Source organism: Neocloeon triangulifer, unplaced genomic scaffold (genome assembly GCF_031216515.1).
Source record: "Neocloeon triangulifer isolate White Clay Creek 2 clone unplaced genomic scaffold, ASM3121651v1 ptg000014l, whole genome shotgun sequence".
Lineage (NCBI taxonomy): Eukaryota > Metazoa > Arthropoda > Insecta > Ephemeroptera > Baetidae > Neocloeon > Neocloeon triangulifer.
Genome location: NW_026775556.1, coordinates 4,280,372 through 4,304,752, shown reverse-complemented (window position 1 = coordinate 4,304,752; position 24,381 = coordinate 4,280,372). Strand labels below are relative to the sequence as shown.

The 24,381-nt window shown below is 36.3% G+C and overlaps 1 protein-coding gene across 1 annotated transcript in view; it reads left to right on the top strand.

Moving 5' to 3' along the window:
- The first annotated feature begins 317 nt into the window (after positions 1 to 317).
- LOC132200535 (uncharacterized) overlaps positions 318 to 24,381 on the top strand; it is a 30,462-nt gene continuing 6,398 nt past the window's right edge. The window contains exons 1-4 of the mRNA XM_059626057.1: positions 318 to 453; positions 20,613 to 20,827; positions 22,642 to 22,777; positions 23,057 to 23,190. Coding sequence (XP_059482040.1) covers positions 414 to 453; positions 20,613 to 20,827; positions 22,642 to 22,777; positions 23,057 to 23,190 — 525 coding nt within the window. The 5' untranslated portion in view covers positions 318 to 413. The remainder of the gene's footprint in view (positions 454 to 20,612; positions 20,828 to 22,641; positions 22,778 to 23,056; positions 23,191 to 24,381) is intronic.

Genomic DNA, 24,381 nt, shown 5'->3' with positions numbered 1-24,381 from the left:
TTTCATGACCTAATTTAAATAAAACATTATTATTAATATTTTCTTTAAATATGAAGGTGATGTCTTCATAGTGCAATTTTTCTTCATTGCTAAAAATAAAGTTCGGTCTTTATTTTCAGATCTGCTCTGTAACCAACATGTCAAACAATATGAAAAATATACACGTAGAGAAAACAATCAAATTTGCGTTAGTAGAAAAGTGCCTATTCACGCCAACTGCCGCAGTCGATCCTTTCGACTGGGAAACGCTTGATCGCGAGGGGGCGCTTGGGTTGGCGGGGGTGGCGGCGGCGGCAGCTCTCAGTCCTGCGCCGACCTCGCAGCCAAACGCACCCGGCGCCGCGGATCTGCTCTGCTCGGCGCGACCATGCTTCAAACCCAGTGAACAGTTTTTTCCGCCAAAGTTGTCCAAAATGCACGCGACCCTCTTTGTCCTGCTGCTCGCCCTGCAAGGTAAGCATTTTCTGGCCATTTCTCACTCCGAATGAAATTAGAGCCGGGGTTAATTAACCCCCTTTATTATTTTTTTTCCAACGGCCCAGGTAGTTTTGACGGATGCGCGAGGGTTAATGCGTCACTCCGAGATTTATGAGGCACAAAAACCCTCTTCCAGCGGATTAAAATATTCACGTGTTATGCCCGGATTTTGGCACGCTAGTTTTCTCGCGTTTTGCAGTTCCCTCTCCGAGCCCACAGCTTCCGAGAAAATTAAATTTCCTATTCATTCCTGCGTTTGTGTGTAACTCACCACTTTTCTCTTGAGTGCAAAGTTCTCGCACAACTTTGCAAATTACTCTTTTCATTTAAATCTGCAAGTTTTGGAAACTAATGTACAAGTTACACAAAGAAATTAATTAAGAATTCTATCAACCTTAACATCTCGCGTGAAGAAACTGAAAGGTTCTTATAATTAATTCAACAGCTGATTCCAGCATTTAAACTACAAGGGAGGGTGAGAAATAACATAATACCAGTTAGAACTTTCATATAAAAATTAACGTCATTTTAAGGAGTAAATAAATATTAAAAATAATATTTATTTTCTCCTTTTTCTTTGAAGTTCTACTTGTTAGGGTTTGTCCTGTCGCTTACAACAAAAAAGCTAGAAGCGTCGGAATATAAAGGATCTGTAGCAAATCATTCAAAACAAAAGTAGGGAAGAAATTTTCATTGCTTTTATAATTGAATCACTTTTGGGTTGGCAGGAGAAATAAAAACCGAGAGCGTTTGAATGAAGAGTAAGAATAAGAGCAATTTATTTTTTTTTCTTTTCTGGAACCTTGCATGGGATCTTCCTTTCCCAAGTCTCTTTATTTTAGCCACTTTTGAATATTAATTACTTTCAAAGTCCATTAGCCAGACAAATTGTTGGTGAATTCTTGGAGGTGCGATTTTATTTTTTGAAAAAGTTTGTGTAACGAGTCCATTAACTGGGTGCGAGGGTTCTTAGCATCTGCTGCTGGACCTGATAAAAGATTTTGTGGGCTGACGCCACCCTTTTTTTTTTTAGCAAAATAACACTCCAGTCGGCTGCTGAGAAAACAACTGTGCTGGCCGCAGACGGAGCGAGAAAGTCCAATTTCCAAAATGCGAAAAGGATAATTCAATTAAATCACATCTGTCCCGCCTGCAAATGCAATTATATGGTTGTGCCTGGTGCTAAATGAAGTCAATCCTCTCGCCGAGTGCGAACGGGTTGATTAATTTCAACAACGATATTCACGTGGAAAAGGACTGCTGATTGACTCTTTCTACACCGTTCATTTCAACTGAAAGCAAATTTGGGATTTTTTCCACATTTATCAAATAATTTCCAAAGTGAATGAAATTTGCAGATTATTTTCTGCAAAAATAATTTGAAAAATATTTAAAATGTTAAAAATCAAACGTTACACATACATTTTCTTATCGCTTATAAAATTGTAGACAAAGTTATAGAGGTAATGAGGTGATTCTAAACAAGCATCGGTGAAATTAAAAAGCTGCACTTGTATAGTTTTTAGACTTTTTAGTTAATGAAGTGCAAGTGCTGTAATGGCGATCAAGGGCCGGGTGTATTGATTGTCTGCTCCCCATTACCTAATTAAAAACCTTTTTCCAGCACAGCTCTCTGAAAAATAGACAAGACGAGATGAGAGCAAAAGAACTGCCAAGTGTCTGTTCAAGGATCGCTTTTAAATCCTCAGCTGACGTAATCTCGCAGCTAATTAGCAAAAACTCCATTGCAAGTCGCCTCTCACGTTTCAGCGAATCGCCGGGAAAATAATAATTTTAATGGGTGCGCATTAGACGGAGGAAAAAGACTCTCCATTGATCATCCCGCTCGAGACAAAAGACAAAAAAGTCGCTCGCAGAAAAAGGCCCAAGGAATAAAATACCCTAGTCGACGCAGGGTGACACCGACATTAATCTTTCGCCACACACAAAGGCTCTGGGAACAATAATTAGATGCCCTTGCGGAAATTTTTAATCTTTCTCGCAGGCAAATATATCACCAGAATTTGGAAGAATAATTTTCTTCCTGCATTCAAAATTTAGAATGGCGCCGAACCTAGTTTTGAAGTAATAAAATCACCATTATTTGTTTTGTTAATTAATTGTAATGGTAAAGTAATTTAAATAAAGTATAATTCACTTGATTTGAATTTTGATCTGGCAACGTTGGTTTTCCTTAAAGAGACTTTGACAAATTTTATGTGCGATCCGAGTAGCACGAAGAAATTGGAGCAAAAAAGAGGAGGAGGCAAAAGTGCCGCTCGCCGCCAGAGTTTTGACTTACGGCGCTAAAAAGGGTGTTATTTTTCTTGTTAGGGCTGCTCGAGTTATTTCAGTCTCGGTGCAGCATACGGAGACATCACGAATATGGTGCGGGAGAAAGAAAAAAACAAGAATGAAATACTGCATTTCGCCGTGCGAGTATAAAGTTGCCCCGACTTTTGCTGAACGAGATGTTTTCAGCATTCTGACTTGATTTATATAATTTAAAAGCGGCGTGGTCCTCGTTAATATATAGCAGCCAATTAAATGTGGGACGTATTTTCAGACTAGTCCTATTAAGTTAAGCTGAAAGCAGATGCACTGTTTGTTTTGATTTCCAATTAACGATGCAGGGAAAGGAACTAATCGGACAATTTTAAAACAAAGTAATCCAAGCTCTTAAATCAGGCGCCACAAGGAGCCTTCGGAATGTTTATTGAGAAAATACACCCTACAGCTTTCAAGCATTTTCTCTCAATCAACACAACCATTTTTGACTCCTTATTGAATTTGAAAATATATTGTTCTAGGAGAAACTAAAAATCCAGTTTTCTCCATTCATGCGGCGACATCCAGAGCGAGAATTTATGAAAAGTAAAAAAAGCCGCAAGTAATTGAGCTTCACTGTGAGAAATTTGCTTTTTAATAAACAAATTCCACCCCCTAGAAATATTTAAAAATCTTCTTATCGTTCTGAAATTGATAACTCACAAATATAAACTTTTTGAAAATAAAAATTTCAATTTCCACGCGGTAGGATGTAAAAAAATCTAATATAAATTTTTATTTTAAATTTGCGGTGGCGGCGGCCAGCAAAAAAGAAAAGAGCCCAGGCTAGAGCAGCTTGTTCTGACGCGTCTCTTTCTTTTTGTTTGTCGCCGACGCCACCGAGGTGTGGATTAATTTCTTGCCAGCGGCAGCTGCAAAAATCCCTTCACTTTGATAAATCGCCTCCTATTGAATCGACGAGAACTTTGGCACCAAATATACTCTCTGTAAAAAATCGACCTTTTTGATTAAAACGGAAATAGCTTGTTAAAGAATATTATTGAAATTTTATTATTTCTTGGTAGTTAAAAAGTCAGAGATTTGAAAATAATAATTAGAAGCGTATTAAGATTAATAGTTTGCGTTATTAAATTAGTTTTAATATGAAAGCATTCTTGTCTTGTGGTGCGGCCGCATTTTATTAACTTATGGGTGTTCACAACTTTGGCAAAACTAATTTCCAACATTCAAGATTGATCAGGCAACCGAATGAAGCGTGCGTAGTCAATTTTAATCAAAGTTTGAGCAAAGAGCAAACTCAAGAGCCACAAACTATGCTATAACAAATAGCAACAACTCTATACCTGGGCATTTCGTAGCTTTTCAACTAGAAGGTTCGAGACCGCAACAACAGCAAATATTATTATATCTGATTAACATAAGAAAAAAATTAAGAGGGCTGATAGGAGCAGCGCAGTCATGCTGAAAGTTTTTCTCTCAAAGTTGCAAACTGACACTACTTGTTAAGAAGGCAAAATTAATTTTAATCTGCAACAAAGCTTCTTACCTTAATTTTATGGCAAAAGTTTTACTTGTCTGCTACTTTCTTTGATTTTATACCACTGCCTGATAAAAAGTCTTTCACAAGTTGTAGGATTTTCTTTAATTACAATCTGCAATCTTCCTTTTATAAATCTTCATCTGTTTTAGTTTCAAGAAGTTTTGTATTATTGACTTAGAGGAAAAACTAGTTCTCGAAGAAAAGTTGTAGATGAGGTTTCATAAACTTGTAGAAGATGTTGCAAATCTAATTACATTTAATCCGTCAGAAACTTCTAAATAATTTATAAAATTGTAAGGCGTCTAAAAATATTTAATTTATAGTAAATTACGCCTACAATATCAATATCTATCATACAATTAAAAATAAAAGTAATATGCACATATTTTTTAAAAATCAAAGAATTTGACATAAAAACTCAATATAGAACATTTTCTAATCTTAATTTTTAATCCTTTTAATATATTATTATTATTTAATTTTAAAAAAGATGCAATTTATTTATTAAGATTTGAAAGAAACTCAAGGAACAATTGATTTTGGATGAATTATGTTTACATTGCGTTGATGATAATATGTAAACGAGCAGTGATCAAATGAACCAGCCTTACTTGCGAGATGCAATTAAACTAACCCGTCCGCAGCAGCATTGCAATTCGCTCTCTCAGCTACAACGACCAAGTAGCAATTAGCAAAGCAGCAACTAAGCGAGCGCTTTGTGTATTGCTAATGGGGCATAAACAATTCTCAACCCTCTCGCAATCAAAGAGAAAGAGAAACAAAATACTTAAAAAAAATAACATGGCCACGCGCAGTGAGTAAACAAAGTGAACCCCTTTAGTAGCAGCTGCAGCCCACCGATAATTGTTCTTTGCTGCTCCATCGGAGAAGAAATGCAGAACTCTAATTTCGCTCCCTTATTTTGTAATACCAAATTTTTTAATGGAAGAGGTTAATTACATTGATGTCGTTGAAATAATAAGGGCGATTATTTCTCAAATTGTCTCGATCATTTGCCTTGCTACAGGGTAAACCAGCGACACTTTGCTGCCTTCCCCGGGGCCACGTGTCTTTTTAGCAGAATATGGTAATGCGCCCTGAGAGACGCAATTTCCTCCTCCGCCCTACGCAGCTTGCGACTGAACGTGCGGAAAAAAAGATAAAGCGTTTTGCCTAACACTAACTACAATTGTACACGTTTTTCTCCTGGAGACCCGAATCGGATGAGAAAGTGAGCTGCTCTCCTTTTTCTCGTCGGCCTCCAGGGCAGGGAAGGGGTGGTGGGAGAGACGCGATTTAATGCATCCCTTGGAGCCGCCCGCCGAAAACGCCACCCAAACTGATAAAAACGCTCACCGGTTAAATTTTCAGAGATCACAATTTTTTTCCTTGCCTCGTTTTTCATGTTTTTTTTTTATATTTCCTATGATATTATCTCTGTACCATTAATTAACCAATTAAAGTTAAAAGATATTAAATGTAAAAAAACTTATTCAGTATGATAAAAAGTCTGGTTCAACAAAATCAACGTCAAAATATTTTGAATATCACTAATTTTTTGTGTACTCTAAATTCAAACTCCAAAAGGAGAGAAAAATTTTCAAATTTATTTTGTTAAAAAATGAAGTCCTAAATTAAAAATCTGATGGAATCGCCCTGACTTCTTTTTTGAATTGCGTTTTTAAGTTTGGCTGCTGATGTGAGTGGAATTTCCAATTTACACTCTCTCGTGGGTAAATTACGTTGATTGGCACACAATGCAAACAAAATACCGCTTAATTAGAACCGGAACCTCCCCTGCTCCAAAATTATGTTTACTCACAACATGTTTATATAAAACCATTTCCATCTCGCTACTCGTTCGACGTCGCCTGTAAAAAATTTGATGGTCCTCGGCGTGTGTCGTCATTACAAGAGTAATTACAAAAAATTGCCAGGCAAAACTCAAGAGTGCTCGAGAGAAACTCTGGAGCAAAAACTACCGCGCCAATTAGTGGAAAGCAAAATAAAAACTTATCAAAAGTGAGGATGAGGAAAGGCAGGATTAATTAATTGCAACGCTTGGTGGAAATTTTAAAAAGAAAATTGAAATGCTACTAGAAATGTTTTGTTAATACCTAAACCCACTAAAAATAAAAATAATAATATAAAAAAAGGAAAATGTTTTGTTACCTTAAGATTAATTAATATTAAACTTAATGGTTATTATTTATGCTCAAGGAAATAGTAATATCAAAAGTGTTTCTTTAAATAAATGATTATTGTGCCAAAATTGTTCGTTCTCTGCCGTTTTACATGCCAGAAATGACCAATTTCGACTGGCATATCTTAAAAAAAATTGTGCAATATTTTACCTAGGAAGAGGTTTTCGGGAGGCCTAGCCAAAATTCAATGGAGTTTGTTCTGCCTACGCAGAACTGTGCAGAGCAAACAAATTTCTCATGTGAGAGGAAATTTTGTCTCGAACATGTATGACGAACATGTGCTTCGTTTATCGGACGCATCGCTGGAGAGTGACGGGCGTTCAATCTGTCGCCTGCTATTTTTGCCGCGCAATTTAGCACGGGCTCCCTCAATTGTCACTCAGCTCGGTTTGGCTTTTAAATCTCACGACCGCCCTCATAAATTTAACAGTCTCTGTCAAGAGGGTCGTGAAATGTTTACATCGGGCCGCGAGACGGCAGTAAAAGTCTTTTATGAAAAGTGGTCGCTGCCAGTAGGAGAATAAATAAACCCTAATTAAATTGCAGCGCAGTGAGTGGTCCCTTGGTGCCTCTTTAACCAGCCAGACTGGAGGGATATTATTCATTTAGAAAAACTGAAAGTAAAAACGCTCCAATCAACACGCTTCAATCCTAAAAATGGATTTAGGGAGGCACCCCTCTGTTTAAAAGCCCGATTAATTAAATTTTGATCAATTTTGTTTTTAAATTAAAACTACTTTTAGTCAATTTTTCAATAGAACTCATGGTAAATTTAAAGTAACTAAATTTATAGTTAAATAATTTGCAAAACTAAATTTGTTAAAAATTTTATTAAGTCGTTTTTTACTTTCAGTGTTGATTCTACATTTTAACTGTTTACCTTGCATCCTTCTTTATTTGTCAGATGAATGGAGTCCTTTGGCTTTGGCACTTGATAACAAAAAACAAGCTAAGAAATTGGCTTGCCGAATTGTTCGGGTTTTGTTTCCATCAACTTTACAGGGTCGGTGATTGCCGTTCTTATCTACCATTCGGCGTCAGCAAGTGTTTGCGTGAGTTTATCAACCAGGGCAATAAATAGTTTTGAGAGTAAGGAGCCAAAATTTACCCGACCTTATGCTGTGATTTGGCCTGGCTGATTCAGTTTGGAAGTAATTCATTGTGGACCAAAATAAGAGTTGCTTTACGAAAACAAAATCAGGGAGCTTTATACTTATATTATAATAACTGTACATAAATGATTTTTATTTCATATTTCTCAATTCTTGTCAGTAAATGAAATCTGCATTTAGCTTCTATCAAAACACAATTTGCGCTCCTGAATAAAGCAAGAACGAAAGCATTTTTTTTCACACACAGTATAATTTTCCGACGATTTCCTTTGGCAATCAAGCGTTGTTTTGCTGTAAATTTAACGAGTCGTGTTTCCTGGTACGTGTGGGACGAATTTCAATTGGTGCCTTGTGACCTGACTCGGGGTCTCTTTCTCCCTCGCCGGAATTTTAATGAGGAGTGGCGGCGCCAAAAGTGAGCTGCGGTTTTTGCGCCCGTTTATTATTTATTCTCTTGTCATCAACGCCAAATTATTTCGTCCGCTGCCAACAAACAACCCCTGGTTTTTATCCCCTATCGTTATTCACACTGCATGGTATAAACCATCCCCTCATTGGGAAATTTCAATTTCAGAGCACGTCCGTCTAGAGGCATTGCCTTATTTTTTTTCCTAGAAGGTGCAATCAATCAAAGAGCCCCTGCTTCTTTATTCTCTTTATTCTTCCGTTTAAAATAAAAAGGATTTTTTTTCAGAAGTTTGCTTTTAAATTTTGAATCCAATTCACATTACAAAATAAATAAATTGGTTAAAAAAAATTTTGCTGCTTCAAGTAACATTTATCCAATATAATTCCATAATTTATTGCTCCAAAATAAATGCGGGGGTGCAATCCAATAAAATTATTTTGAAAAAAAATGTAGTATTTTAATCAATCCAGATCAGCAAAATTTATATACCTTAAAAGGCTTAATGATTATATAAAAATCATTTTTTCCCTTCCTTTATTATCGAATTAAAATTATTTTATTTATCGCCAAAAATTGTAAGTTATATTTTGGATTTATGTGTAATTGCCTATATTCAACTGAAAATGAGTACTTTTTTCATTCAAGATGTAAAACAGGATAGTGACGCAGGTCCCACGATTTGTCATTTTGTTGTTTGTAATTTTAATGATTGACGCCTTCATTTAATTTTACAACTCCTGAATCAATTCATGGCCAACTAAGTGTGCTATTTTCATTTTGGCACCGTCAAATCTTGTCCCGTTTCAAGCAACAGCAAAATTTAATTTCCTTTAAACTTGATTAGATATGAACGCTCTTGATGTTTGTGATCAAGTCAAATTAAACAGAATGTGGTTCTCTCCCACTTGCAAATTGAATCGGAAAATTAACACACATAGATAGACACCAAGCTAGAGAGGGTTGGTGGAAACACGGGGCGAATTAACTTGCCTTGTTATTATCGCGGCGTCGTCTGTCTTGGGCTCAAGTGCGGAAAGAATGGCCAGGGGCGGTTCTCCTCGCGACACAATGCTGACGATGACGAGAAAAGCAGCCCTTCTGTTAGCACTTGTTATTCAGACACGTGCACACAATAACCCCTACAATGACACCCCGGCCAAAGCTCGGCCAACTTTTTCTCCAAATAGTCCGGCTCGAGATAATGAGAAAGCAAAGAGGGTCGTACAATTTCTCCGAGTCCAAATTTATCTGAATAAAAAAGAGAAGTATAGCCTTGGTAGACGTCCCACCTCTCACCTGATATTTTTAACTTCTTACAGAGATTATTTAGTTTTTACAGTTTTTAGTTGAGTGAAAATTGATTCAAGCGCTTTTTTTAAATTTTATATAGAAGATATTTGAGACTCATTTTCATTCAGTCATTTATGGTTTCCCTGAAGAGATATTTTTATTATAAAATGACTTTTTCTTCATCAAAATTCCTAGCTTCGTAGCTTCGTTTACCAAGATGCTTGAATTTTTTTCTGCGGCCTTGTTAGTTTGTAATATGTTAAATTAAATGTTATTATGAAAAAATGAAATAATAAATTAAAATGCATCTAATGAAGGTGAGAAAATAAGAAAATGACCGCTTCCTGCATCTATGATTATTTTTATATTTCTTCTCTTACAATTAGTGCTTTGTTGACCTATCGGGCGTTAACAAAGGAAATAAAAACAATTATTAATGAAACTAATCATCATCAATCACTCTCTGAAATTTAGCTACTTTGAGTTCTCAAATTCTTTTGCGTTTGGTTTCGTTTTGGTTTTGGTTTTTTTATAAGTAGACATCTGTTAGCGCTGGAGTGCTAGAGGACACAAGTATGTCTACCAAAAGGCAGCGAATGTGCTATTGCGCAATTTTATCACCCACTAAGCTCCAATTTTGTTGGCAATGGTGAAAAGTGCGGCAGACGGCGATCATCAAGCGAAAGAAAGTCTTATAAAAACTCTCGAATAAAAGTTTAGAACTTTCACAATAAGAAAAAGCTTAACCAATAATTTGTAATACAAAAATAATACCCCATTAGAGAAAGAAGTTTGTAAAAAAAATGACAATAAACTTTTTTAATAAAAAAATTTGCGGTGTAAAAAATACTGATTGTTCCGCAGCGTAAAAAAAACATGTCAAACATTATATTTTACAGCTCGCTGTTTAAGGTTTTTATAGGAAATTTCTCGCGAAGCTAAAGCTACATCTACTTTTTTATTCCGTCGACTCGGAATCAGCTCCGAATGTTTTTCTCCTTCTTTTTGTGGGTAAAAATAATGTGTGGGGAAAAGGATCACGTTGCAAACTGCAGGTCTAATTAGATCTCAATGTTGCCTAACCCAATCCTTGAGCGCGAAAATCTTTTGGGCAGAAAAAGGGTCTTTTATTGATGGCAGAGGAAGTGCACAATAGCGACCTAATGGTGGCGCAAAACTTTCACACAAGAGTCGATTTAAACCATGGAGCACTTCTTTGGATAAAAAATTAACATTAACGGAAATGTTTAAAAATTAAAACGTCTGGAATAATTATTTTTATTATTAGGTCCTCATTTATTTATTTATATAAAATTGTCTCTTAAAAAAAGTGTTTTAAATTTTTGTAAAATTGGATGAGACATAAAATACACGTCTGATAAAAATAAGCACAAGAAATTCCTCTCACAGTCCAGAAAAAGTTTTTTAGTTTTTCTTTTTTTTTAGGTATCTCATGTATGAGCTAATTTCTATTCATCCACAACCAGGCTTTCCTTATCTCCATGTGAATATTGAAAGCGAGCCGAGGGTGAGCATCCCTGGCCGAGTATCACGAAAGCCCGTGATAAATATGAATGAGAGGCGACGAGACCAAGAGTGTGTCACTCTAGCGGGTCCGTATTTGGAAGGGTCTTGCGAGGAGATAACTTTATTGCTGGCGGCACGCTGGATTACGAGAGGGCTAAAACTTGAGCCAGACACAATGAACTCGCTGCACCTTGCAGAAAAAAGTTGGTGCGGGATAAGCCAAAAGTTAATGCCCATTGACAGTCAACGCCAACCCCCGATGGGATTAGCCTTTCGGAACAACTTCCAACTGGACGTGCATTTGAATTTAAATAACCAGGGGAAAGAAAGGAAAATTTCATCAAATAAGGGAGGGTTCAAGGAAATACGGAAAGGGAGGACAAACTTTCAAAATTAAATTAGAAGAGTGTGATTTACATTTTTTATTAATCTTAAGCGTTCTTACAAAAACTCGGCTTGATTAGAGTTTAAAGTGCCCTCGATCTTTATCGCACTTTTGTGAACAAATTTATTCAAAGAACAGAGCTTGAGTAATTATTGGAGTTGAAGCGTGGAGTTTAATCAAACGTATGCACAGCAATTAAACGAACCTCAGAAGCCGGCAAAAGCCGACTTTAAATTCAAATCACCATATATTTTCAAGCTGTTACAAGTAAAATATATTTAAAAAAAAATTCCCCTCGTTCTGCACGGGAAGGGTGAGTGGATTAAAAAAAAGGCGAAGCACCTGGGTCTCACTCACTCAGAAAGTTATTGCTGCGGGAAAATTATTGGGTTAGGCAACACGCTGGGCACGTCTGTCCCGCCGATTGCATACACTTTTGATCAAAAGAAACGTAGTTGGTCAGTAGGAGAAACAAAATTTTTGCATCCGAATTGATGATGTTTTTCTCTGGTAAAAACGCCATGGCCATAGATTAGATTGGGATTGGGAGCTAATTTCAAAATTCTAATTAAAATTAAATGTTTCAAACGTAATAGGGCAAACCTAAATTATTATAAAGGAAATTGGAATAACGGACGATGGAATTCACTCAATTCTGATTAAACAAAATGCTTTTCAACATTTTGGCATCTGGACAAATGGAGCTCATGACCACAAAACACGTCGGGTTTGGTTAGGCGAAGTGGCTTTGTTTTCATTTCGGCCGGTTTTGTTGTTTTACCGCACGATTAATTAATCAACCCTTCTTGCAGGCGGCGAGTCATTTAGTTGGACGGCCCAGATTCAATTCACTTCATCACTAACACGCGTCCCTCTCACAACCATTGTCTCTCTAAGATCTAAGAAATGACTGCATGAAATGTGTTCAAACCAGGAAATTAAAATTATCTATAAGAAAATCATCTTCTTGTGAAATAATTTCATACATTTTATTGAATAAACAAACACCAGATATTTTTTTATTTAAAATTTTTGTAAACATTCTTCATTTTTCACTTTCAGCGCACTCGGAGGTTTGCCACGTTTCCTCCGAGCCACAAGCTGGAAGAACTCAGCTTGTGTGGCGAATGCCTGCGTTTCATTATAAGTCCTTCGTGGCAAGGCCAGGGCAAGGGGCAAGGTCTCAAGGGGGGTGGGGGGCCCATGCGAGCACCACCAAATCTGCTAGAAAGCCCCCGAACAAGGGTCAGGTTGGTTGGGAAGCACAAATGTGCTAAGGGTGCTCGACTTCGGCAAGAGACCGACCCAATAGCCTAATAAGCTCACGGGTGCCATAAGCAAAAAAAAAAAAAAAAAAAAAAAAAAAAAAAAAAAAAAAAACTTTCAGCGCGAAAAGATTAAAATATAGATAAAAAATATGGAATAAACAAGGAATTCTTATTATATATTAACAATAAGAAATATTTTAACGAAAAAGGTAAAACACAATGTTTGGAAACCAAAGCCTGGTTTTAAACATTTTTGCTGTAGTACCAATTTGTGGGAAAATGGACACCCAAAGTAATTTAACACATCGCCTGGGCTTTTTTCTGGTTGCAAGCCGCCTGGGATTTAAATTGGAAATAACTGCGCAGTCCAACTACAAAGCTCAGGTTTTTTGCACTGTTGATTCCCATTTTCAGCAGCTGGTTCTTTCAGTAGGGTAATGAAATAATTGCCTCATCTCTCTGCTGAATGTGAAAAATTATTTGTGCGTGCTGAGTTTGAATGCATGGTTCAAGTTGGCTATTCAAACTTCAAACGCCCTTTACGTATTTTGGAGTAGATTTCCTGATTCTTGCTTTATATGGCCTATCGATTTTTGGTTCAGTTTGGTTCAGTTAAACTGCACAGCGCGTTCCCACAGCGAATTTTTTCTCTCGCTAAACACTTATTTGAATTTATTTAAAATAATTATTTTTTAACAAATCGATCTCTTCTGCCATAAAATACAGAAAAACTAAAGAACCATTACCAATCCTCAATAAATTTCAATATGTCACTTTTTAGAACCTCATTAGTTTATACTGACGGTGAGAAAATTCCTAATGGATATAAAGTTGGCAAACAGCACACGTGCAAAGTGGTGTTTGCTTTGAAACTGAAACCGACACAGAGGGGCGCAGAGTGCGAGAGTGGCCGCAGCGTTGTTTCGCTTTTTGAGAGGAGCTCAAGTGAAAGGAGAGTCGTCTGCCGCGCTTTTTCTCTTCTTTTAATTTGTCTCAAGTTGTTTGCGTTCAAGAGTGGCTCGATTGTTTCCCTCCTGGGAAGGAAAAAACAAAAAAACACCTTTTGCAGGACACCACCGATTGATTTTTTTATGCCTTTCTATATCTAGTCTCACAAAAAAAAAAAACTAAAAATTTTGTTTCATTTAGTCTCAATTATTTTCATTGTGTTCACGCTAGGCAAATAAGAAAAATGTAAAAGGTTCTTCCTCTAAATTGAAATAAAAATATTTGCGTTGTTATTTTTTTCTTGATATAGGTCACATTTTTAGTTGTCAAAAGCACTTAATTTATATAATGAAATAATTATTGAATATCTCCCACATTCCTAATAATAAAGACAAATTTTAATCAACTAAAAGGTCATATTAAAAAAAAGGCTTTTTCTTCTTTCCAATGGAACTTTGTAAATCAATGATTTTATTTTAAATTTCTAATTATTTTACACATCAAACCCATTCATACTCTTGCAACATATAATAGCACCTCTCATGAATGCACGAGATTTTTTAAAAGAGCTAAAAGCTTCCAGTCGGTTTTTTTCCATCTCACTCAAAGTTGGAAAAAACAAAGGGCTCCATTCTAAAGAGGAATGTATCAAAAGTGAGTTGATGCTTTTGCAGAGAGTGCATTTTCAATATTGCATTTTTAACATTTCTAACTTTTCAAGCGCCGTCCAACACAGCTCCTATCAGAGGGAAATTTGAATAAAGACCTCATAAAGACCTGTAAACAAACCGTAGTGAAATTTAAATATTTTTTAAAAGCGGAGCAAAATAATTTCTAGCTTTAGTTATTTAAAAGTTGATTGTGAATAAGAAGTTACATAAAAAGTTGTGTGCCTAACGATTTGCCACAGAATCCGTTTTTGCAGAAAGAAATTGCTTGGAATTTGCTCAGAATGTTGTCGCTGCAAAACTGCTCCGACCACTCGTTCTCTCGTTAAAGCCACAATGCACCCCTCACAATATAGGAATTGCTCTGTCGAGTTAACATAGAGGATATTATTATTACACCAGAGAACAAGGAAAACTTTGCAATTGAGTGCTTCTTGTCGCTGACGTGCATTCAACTCTGAAATTCCACATGACGTGAAAATCGATTGAACATGCAAGTAGTGCAAAAATATCTTCTTTAGAATGCTTTCAGTAACCAAGTCAGATATAAAAATCTTTAATATTTAAACCGTCATTATTTTTTTTTTTTATTATTGATGACTGAACTTGTACATGATAAGCCACTAATTATTTTGATACTTGATTTAATTTTATTACCAATTTTTATGGTGAAAATTTCAACGCAATTTCTTTTAAACAAAAAATTTAAGAGAAACGTTGAAGCTTTTGCTACATTGCATACATTCACCCCTCCTGGCCTCATTTGAGGTTTTACCCCGCAATAACTTTTGGTGCTTTTCTCTCACGCGCACAAAACGTGCCCTTTGCAGCAAACTTTGCACACAAGAAAGAATTAATCTCTGGCACGTTTTGCGCAAATATAATTTCGCCGAGCAAACCTTGGCTGAAGTACAAAACGCAATTTTCAAGGGGACTGCGGAATTTCGCTTGGATAAATCCGATCTTTGTGTAAATTCTCTCGCCGCAAACAAACATTGGAAAAGGTACACTTGCTGAGGGGGACACGGAAAGGCGACAATCAGTCACGGAATCCTTGCACGTGCGAATTTTGTCTGCGGTTTCTTTGCTTTAAAGGCGCCGACAGGTCTACTGTTAAAGACGATTTTTTTCTAAAATAGCGCAATCCTAGTTATGATAATGATTCTTCTGGTTCACAGTGAAGTGAAACACTCTATTGAAACCATTTGTTTAAAATTTAAGAAAATAATAACTTCAAAATAGTAAAATAAACGTTGAGCAAGCTCAGCCTGTCATCTCAATGAGCTATATTACATTATTGTCCTCTGTGTTTCCAGAGCTGCTTTTCAGTCTCTCTTTGTCATTTTGCCGCCAGCTGCGCTTTGATCGCTGCAGTAAAGGCACTCCATAGACCTGCAACCTCTTTTACCTCGCGTGCAAGTTTTACATTTATATTCGTCTAGCTTGGAAATGAAAAACTTTCCTCTTTTTCAGAATCTAAGGAGCGATTTTTGAAGTTAATCTTTACTGAATTGAAATAACTTCTGCTTAATATAAATTTTAAATTGATGTTTTAAAAATGTTAGCAAAATTTTTTCTCTTTGTAATGTATACTTGCGTACGAAAAAGAACAGATAAGTAGTTTTAATTAAGTTTGTGATAAACAACCAGGCTGTTGAAATTGACTTTTTACCATTTCAATAAAACATGGTATAAACGTTTCCTATAATAATTTTAATTTTAACGACATGAAGGAAGTTGCTGTTCTCTAGTATTCTCCGCATCTTATGTTCTCCGACTGCTGATTGTGGTTCTGTCTCGCGACGGAACACCCTCCCTGCTGCTCAACATCGTCATTTACTCTCGGACGGGGAACGCATACAAAGTGGTCGATATGGCGGTACTGCTGACGTTGGCTCCGATATTTCCGCCGACAAACGGTGCCAATTTCCAACGCCGCCTTTTCCAACTCCCAGTCTACAAATAAACGCCTACTGCTTTTTCCAACTTCCTCCTTTTTGCCTATTTTCCCACCATAATGATGTGTTGCGGTGTAGACTTGGAGTAACGGTGAGATGCAAAACAATCTCACGGAAGGTTTCAAAACAACTATTAAGAATATAATAAAAATTCCCCTAATTTCCACAAAGGATTAAAACTGATTTGTACATTTCATTTTCTAAGGGTAACAAATCAATAATAATTAATTCTCCTCAAGGGACCAAAAAACGAGAGAAAGCTGTTTTTGATTGGCCATTTTTTCCAATTAGCGGTGCACAAAAGATGGGAACCGACCCTTTGTCCGCCTCAAAGGCAGGAAATTGCAATGAAATTATCTCCCTCACTTGACAAAGAAGAATCAAATTAGCGAGAAGGTTATTGGTGATTTTGGAGCTCTCTACGTTGGGAGCTAATTTTCCCTCAGTTTGAAAATATTTTAGAAAATTCTTAGAATTCCTTTTAGTGGAGATATAAAAGACGTGTGTTTGCGCAAGGCCCGGAATTTGCAATTTCCGCTAATTGCCTCGCAGCCAAGGTAAACAAAATTTTAAATTCCTTTTTGAAGCACGCAGATTGCTTTTCTCCGGAGACGCGAGGAAGTTAAAAATATTTATAATTTTGGGTCCCTGGATAAATATTTAACTTCGCATGAGAAGATTCGCCTTTTTGGAGAAAGCTATAAAGTGGCTGTGAATTATTCGCTCCACTTGACGCGTTTCCAAATTGCGTTCCTTTGCAGACTGAAAAATGGCGAAATTATTCGCAGGTGGAGGCGAAAAAACTATAAAAGAGAAATAAAAGGAATTCATTTGGGTGTGCCTGGGTCGATTCAAAATGTAGAGGCTCGTAAATCTTGAAGGCATTTAGCCAAAAGATTTCTCTTGAAAGGCAAAATGTGGTGGATGGAGAGAGATTACATTGTTTGGCCTTTTCTTTTCACGACGAAGGACGAGGCACAACAGAGCCGAGCAGAAACGAAACACAGCACTTTTCTTTCGCTACTCTCGCTAGTCTCGCGGCTATGTATGTTTTTCCTAATTCATATGGCAAACGCAGAAAAGTGCTCCAAAATTTAACAGCGTTATTGTGATATTCTTTTCTTTGCACAAAGACGAGAGACGCTGACACGGATGAGAATTTCTACCACTTTATAATATTTAATCGAGTTTTTTTTTTCCAAATATACACTCACAATGATAAAAGCACGCTCACATGAGACGGGAAACTTCTAAATTAAAAATATAGTAGCTTTATATAGAACCGATTAGATGAATGCCAGCGGTAAATGAAACGATGCGGCTGCTGGCTCAGATTAAATTATGAGTGAAATGTTGCGTGTGGGTTTTGAAAAGTTACAATTAAATTAACCTGCGAATGTATTGATGTTATTGAATTATCCTATGCTGAAGGCTGTGACATTCAAATTAGATAAACATGCAGCTTCAAATATAATCTTATTATAGAATATACCAAATCATGCAATTAATTTTGAATAATTCCCCAAAATCTGTTCAATATTGGCAAACAGCCCCCCGGGTGGCAATTATAATTTGAAAACAACAATACCACAAAATTCAATGTGTAGCTCTCGGCAAAGGAAACAAACGCATTGATTTAAATCAGTGCTTGTGTAAATATAATGCTATTACATAATAAAATTTAAACCCGCTTATAAATATATTTTGAAACATTTAAAAAATATGGAATTTGCTATTGCACGTGAGAAATTTAAGTGCACATATTTTCATTTTAATATCTATGTAGCGGAGATATTGTTTAATTTAATTTTAGACGACTTATCCTTTCAAATTTAAATCATTTTGACTCAAAATTTTTTAGTTTCATGATATGATTTTGAAATCAAAAATTATTTATTTTAACTAAACTTTTTGTCTAAATTTGCAACTAAATTTATTGTTTTGTGGAAGTTTTTTGTTAAATTATTGTCAGTGAGTGTGTATTTTTTGCCTTTTACCTTATTAGTGCAGATTAGAGTGTTCTGTAATCTCTAATGTTTTTGTTGTTATATGAAATCTTTTTAACTGTTTTTCTGATTCTAAATCAGCTAATTTTTAATGTATTACCGGATAGTAATTTATAATAATGGTTTATCGAACACCATAAAGCAGGTAATTTAAGTAATTATTGTACAACATAGAGTACAATAAATGTGGAATCCCATAATCCATAATTAGCACATTAATTTTGCCTTTGCTCCGTTGAGAGCTTCAAAGCTTAAAACCGCATCACATCATCAACCTTTGATCTATGAGATGGAAATCCCGCAAAATAACCTACTTTAAATTATGATTTTTAATTTGATATCACCCCTATTAGCGAACAGATGAGCAAAATCATCAGTATGTATGCATATGTCTTTTAAAAGAATTGGACAAGATGAGGATAATATCCCGTTTGCGAGTTTCATATTATCTTTCGGAGCAATTAAAGCTCTTGATTAGAATTTAACACGCAGCATCTCCAAACATGGAAATTCCTCCACATAATAACTGCAGGATATTATTTTTTATGTTATTTTTTCTCGGTGGTAGAAAAAGCTCTTGTGAGTCGCTTGGTGGTGGAGAAAAGCAGAAGCAGGCACTTGAATATTCCGTTGCCAAGCTGCTGCTTCTGAAGAGATGGAAATGCCTTTTCACAGCGTGTTTTGCGTGTTGCCGCCTCTATTCTGTTGCGTTTCCTCATTTTCCACGCAGGGTGAATTAATGTGCGGCTGGGGGACGAGAGACTCATCATTTGCGTCTTAATTTTTTTCTTCCGCCACCAAAGCTTTTTTCACACCAGCAGCTTTTCTTTGGGAAGAGCAGATTAAATTTTAATTGCATCCCAGCCACACTTTTTTTCTGTCATGAAATATATTTTTGCTTCAACGCATTTTGCCATCAATATTTCCAAGCAAAAGCTCTTCTATTCAACAGAAGATTAATTTTACGTCCGCAGCCTAATTCAGACCTCTCTGCTAATTTAAATTTAATATCACATATATTTCGCTTTTTGTTTCTTCTTTATAGTCCGTTGAATTAAACTGAATTTATATTTTGGTTTGAAATCGGGAGGAGACCAGCAAGAGAGGAAAGGATTGGGGTTTTGGCAGACGACATTTCGCACAAAGAACCACAACAATGACTGCACCATGTGTGTTGGACGGGCTTCTCACTTGGGCTGAACACACTGCATGCATTTTTCATCAGCCATTCAACGTTTTTTTCACATTCACACGGCCATCCCTTGATTCGCACAATTTTCCGTACGCAGTAAAAAGAGTTCATAGTTAAATAAAATTTTAAAAAATCAGTATGAAATGCCAGCTATAATATATTGAAACTAAAATATAATTTTATATGAAGTCAAAATATTTAAAAGTGTTGAATAAAGCGGTGGTTGACTTTTCAACAGAGCAACAGGATTCGCCGACCGTGATTATTTTCACGCGACATCAAGTGCATTTTTCAATTTAAAAACTCGGCAGTTTATCAGCGAGTGCAATAATGGGAGAGTGAAAAGCACTAAAATCAATTTGGCTTGCGCGTCACAAAAGCGGCCATTAGTATTTTTCCGCGAGCAGCTCTTATGCCAGTGGCTATGAATCGACTGGTGAGAATTTATTATTTTCGTGTTTGAATAAAAATTTAGTTTCAAAACTATGTTTATTAACACACATTCTGGTTCTCTGCTTTGCTTGCTAATTTTATAATGGCGATGAAAATGGCATCAAATCTGAAAGTTTTGACGCTACCTTAGAAAAATCGATGGAAACAAGAATAAATACAAACGGGCAATTTTTCTGTGTACTGATGATGAAAGAGAGACTTTTAAACAAACTCTCTCGCATTGCTTGCGTTTGAGGAAAGGAGCGGAGAAGTTTTTCTGTCGCATCAATTTGGTAATTCTGCTTGCTTTATAATTTCGCTTTTCTCCTTTCATGAATAAATTAACGATCTTTTTCCTACAAACAAGATTGTACTTAGGGTGTATAAATATGCTTGTAAAGTAAATACAAATTTCTTTTTTGTTTCACACCAGTTGAAACGTGGAAGGAAATGTTTCAAGCAAAACCAGCCGGCTGTAGACACTAGATTTTTTTCCATCACATGCCTTGTTAAATTTATTCTGGTTGGCACAAAAAACCACGCCAGCGCTTTTGAATATGCGAAAGTGGATTTTTAAGCTGACGGGATACCCAAGACTAGGTTTTGATCGAGTTTGAAATGTTTCATTTAATCAATTTACCTGGCGCTCTACGTTTCACGAGGAATAACTCAAAGGGCCTGATATAATGTTGACTCAAAAAGTAGTGGAGCTTGAGAAATTACGTCAATTTAATATTTATAAGCGAAAATTTTGACTGTTAATTGAGGAGATTCGTCAAACGCTAAATAGAACATTAACCTCCTGGTACCATGTTTAAATTGGAATTTGGCTTAAAATTTGATTTTTGTAATTTTCCCAAGACTTGAATATTTTGGTCTAATAATTTGGCAATTTGTTGTGTTGCAGGAGGTTTGGCGGTGAAGGAGGCGCGGCTGGTGACACGCCCGGGCGGCGGCGTGGTGCGTCGCGGCAGCGCCGTCACGCTGGTGTGCGAGTACGACCTGGAGGGCGCGCCGCTCTACTCGGTCAAGTGGTACCGCGGCACCCGCGAGTTTTTCCGCCACACGCCCGTCGACAGCCCCTCCACCAAGCTCTTCCCCTTCCACGGCCTCCACGTTGACGTGAGTACCATGAACTTTGACACATATGATCGATAACCACCCTTGGCTGGGGTCAGAATCAAAATTGAAACTGCATCTTGATTTGACGCCTTATATCAATCCAGAAAAATTACATCGGCAGATAAATCATAATTTGCACGAGATACGAGATATTATAAATGAAAATTCACTTGTTGTTTTATATTTATCCACAGTTTTAAAAAAATGAATGATTATTGAACCAATAAAGGTAATAATGATAAAAAAAATAGCTCAAGCTGTGCCATCTGAACCTCCAACTAAGGGCACATGCTGATTTATCTTAGCCTGACTCTTAAAAAAAACATTTTTTTTTGCAGATAAACTGGACTGGAAGTTTGTTTTGCATTTGAAAGTTGACTCTTTCTCGGTCCTTTGAGCGCGCGATGTTTATTTTACAACCCTCTGAGTTTTTTGATCTGTGCGAGTCTCAAAGCAACCCTTTCATCCACTCACCACTTTCTTCTGTGCCTGTGTAAAATGAGAAACGCAGAAGCTTTTAACCAAAAACAACGACGTTGATGGATTCTTATAATATAATAGTACTTGACACTCTAATGAAGTAATCGATCCCCTTTCTATCTCAGCGTTGAAGTAAGGTGTTGGGCTTAATGCATTATTCACTTTTTTCTCAATGTGAATTTGTGTGGTGAACAGAATTTTATTAGAACTAAATATTTCAAAGAAGAAAAGACAAACAATAGGTAGAAATTAAAATTAACTTAACAATAAATGAAGGCACTTTTCAACTAAATAAAGGCTTTAGTTTAAAAATCAGGCAAAAGGAGATCAGATTGTAATTTGCGTTTCTTGTCACTGTCTATTACAACTGTCGCCCATTTTTAAACTTCAAAGGCTTCTTTTCCTTTTGACTGGCACGATGTTTGTTTATATTGCGTTTGATCCGCGGTGGCAGTTGGGCAATTTCATTTTATATCGCGTTTGAGTTCTAAACAGAACCACAGCATGTGTGTCCAGCTGTCCATTATGCCCTTGGGGCCGCCGATTTGCAACACCTCTGAATTCAGTTTATCTGGACTCGTACGGTTTTGTTTGCTAGTTACACAAATTCAAGTTTTATTTTCCACCGGAATTTTTTTAGACGTCCTCTTCTGCGGAAAATGATAAAATAGAAAGGGATGAAAATGGTTTAGCAGGCTACAATGGTTGCATCATAAATTTGACGCCGCAAAAATGAGATACGCTGCTTTTATTTTCAGGGTGCTGATGCGCTTTTTATGAAACCACGCCCTGTAATTAATTCCAATAGTAAAACTCGCTCGCAGCAGTGGGGCAACAAGAATGTCGTCGCCACACGCCAAAAGCACAACATGAAATTTATCACATGCGAAATAAAATTACAGTAGCCAGGTGCATTTTACTACATATTTTTACGTTTCTTTTATTAATTCTGAAAATACAAACCTTGAAAAGTGTAAGATTTTTTTTCAAATTTAAAAAACTTTTGATAATGTGACATACGTGAAACGTTAATCTTAGTTGTAGAATAACAATACAGTTATAAATTTTATCCTTCTCTACGACAAAAGACGATAGTATACAAAATATAAGAATATTTTATAACTGCAGATGGAATAAATTTGCACATTCCGGCACATTTATATTTTCAAGCTCAAATGCGTTAAATTTATAAACGTCGAAATCCAAATTTTTCCTTGAAATTGATTGATTTATTTATTCTCAATTCAGATACAATGAAATCACATACACAACATCTTACATCAAGTCAAATAAAATATTGTGACAGAAATAAAATGTATTTTATTTGTTTGCAGAATGCTGAGTCTGACGGCAACAAAGTGCGACTGGTGGACGTGGGATTCAATCTGTCCGGCAACTACAGCTGCGAGGTGTCCGCCGACGCGCCCTCCTTCAGCACGGCCTTCGTCTCGCAATACATCACCGTCGTCGGTGAGAAACACTTTTTGATAATCTCTTTACTCAAATATTTCTTTGTATGCTATTTAAAATTAAAATAGGTTTTGCAGCTTAATTGTCTGTTTAAAAAATTTGTATTATTTCACTCTTCTAATAAAAAAAAATCAAGATTAATGAAATATTGTGACTCCTTCTTTTTAAAAGTATAAGGCGGTTAAAAAATTAATTATTCTCTTTTTAATACTTCAAAAAACGACCCATAGTTTGTTTTTCTTGCTCTATAAGATATAAGCTAACCCTTTGATTTTATAGCCCTGCCTGAAAAGAGACCTTTGCTGACTGCCGAGCGACCTGACTACGAAGTGGGTGACCTCCTCAGGGCTAACTGCAGCTCGGGCCCTTCCAGACCGCCCGCCAATCTCACGTTCTATGTCAATGATATGCCTGTGAGTACCAATAATAATTGTTTACCTTCTGATCACACGCTGCAAATTTGAATTAAATTATTTCTAGTCTAAATGTCAATTTTGAGTATTGAATAATTTGTTATTAATTAAAATCACTTAAAATTTTGAAAAAAAGAAGACATTATATTTTGAATTTACGGCGGTACTAATAATTTTAAAACAATAGGCAAATTTAATGTTGTTCAAAAGGAATCTAAAATTTAGCAAAGAACGTTTTTGTAATAAATTGAAAAAGAAACGTTAGCAATATGACAAGGATAATAATCATTTTTGACTACTCTTGCACCGTCCATGGCAAAAACTTCTGGGATATAACCTGGAGTGAACTGTTATGTCGTTTTTTTATTCCAATGTATTTTTACAGGGGAAATAAATCTAATTGAATAATCCGCGCACGCCAGCATGCAATAAAATTCAAATCCACCTTTTCTTAAACAGAATGCAAATAAGAAATAAGTGCATGCAACTCACTGGATAAAGAGGAAAATGTAACTTTTTTGCTTTCCAAGAAAATCCAATTTATTCCTTCTCCGTTAATCCCCATTCAATGGCACAGAAAAATACTACATTCATAGTGCAGCTTGAAAATTCCAGGTGCTACACATTCCTTATTGATTGCCTGTTTTGTTGCAGCGAAATAAAGTCAGAACTCGTCTGTGGCTGATTTAATAACATATTTTGCCTTGATTCCAGTCAAGTTAACGGCTTGCAATGCTATAATCTGTTTTTTTTTCTTTTTTTAATGTTTTAAAATTCACAAAAATATGAGTTTTATATCTATTATCTATTGATTTTTATCTCCTCCATTCATAATTTAAAAAAATTTGATATTAACGCGTTGCCTTTTTAAATATTGTGTACGTTTTGGTGGCCAGTGTGGTCGAACAAAAAGGTTTCCGCGTGGCCGATTCCTCTTGCGTTGAGAGTGGGGCCTTGTGCGTGCCCTGGGATCAAAGACCTTTTCCAGCAATTAACGCCCACTGAGATCAAAGGGAATTCTTCCTGTGAGAAAAAGCGAACATTTCTCTGTAATTCCGATTGCTCTTCTGGCTGAAAACAGCCTCATAAAATGTGCAATCACAAGTCTGCGAATTTTTAACAAGCAGCTTTAATTAAACTGAATTTTTTATCGGACAACAAGTGTGGCCGGATTGGCGACCTGGGAGTCGT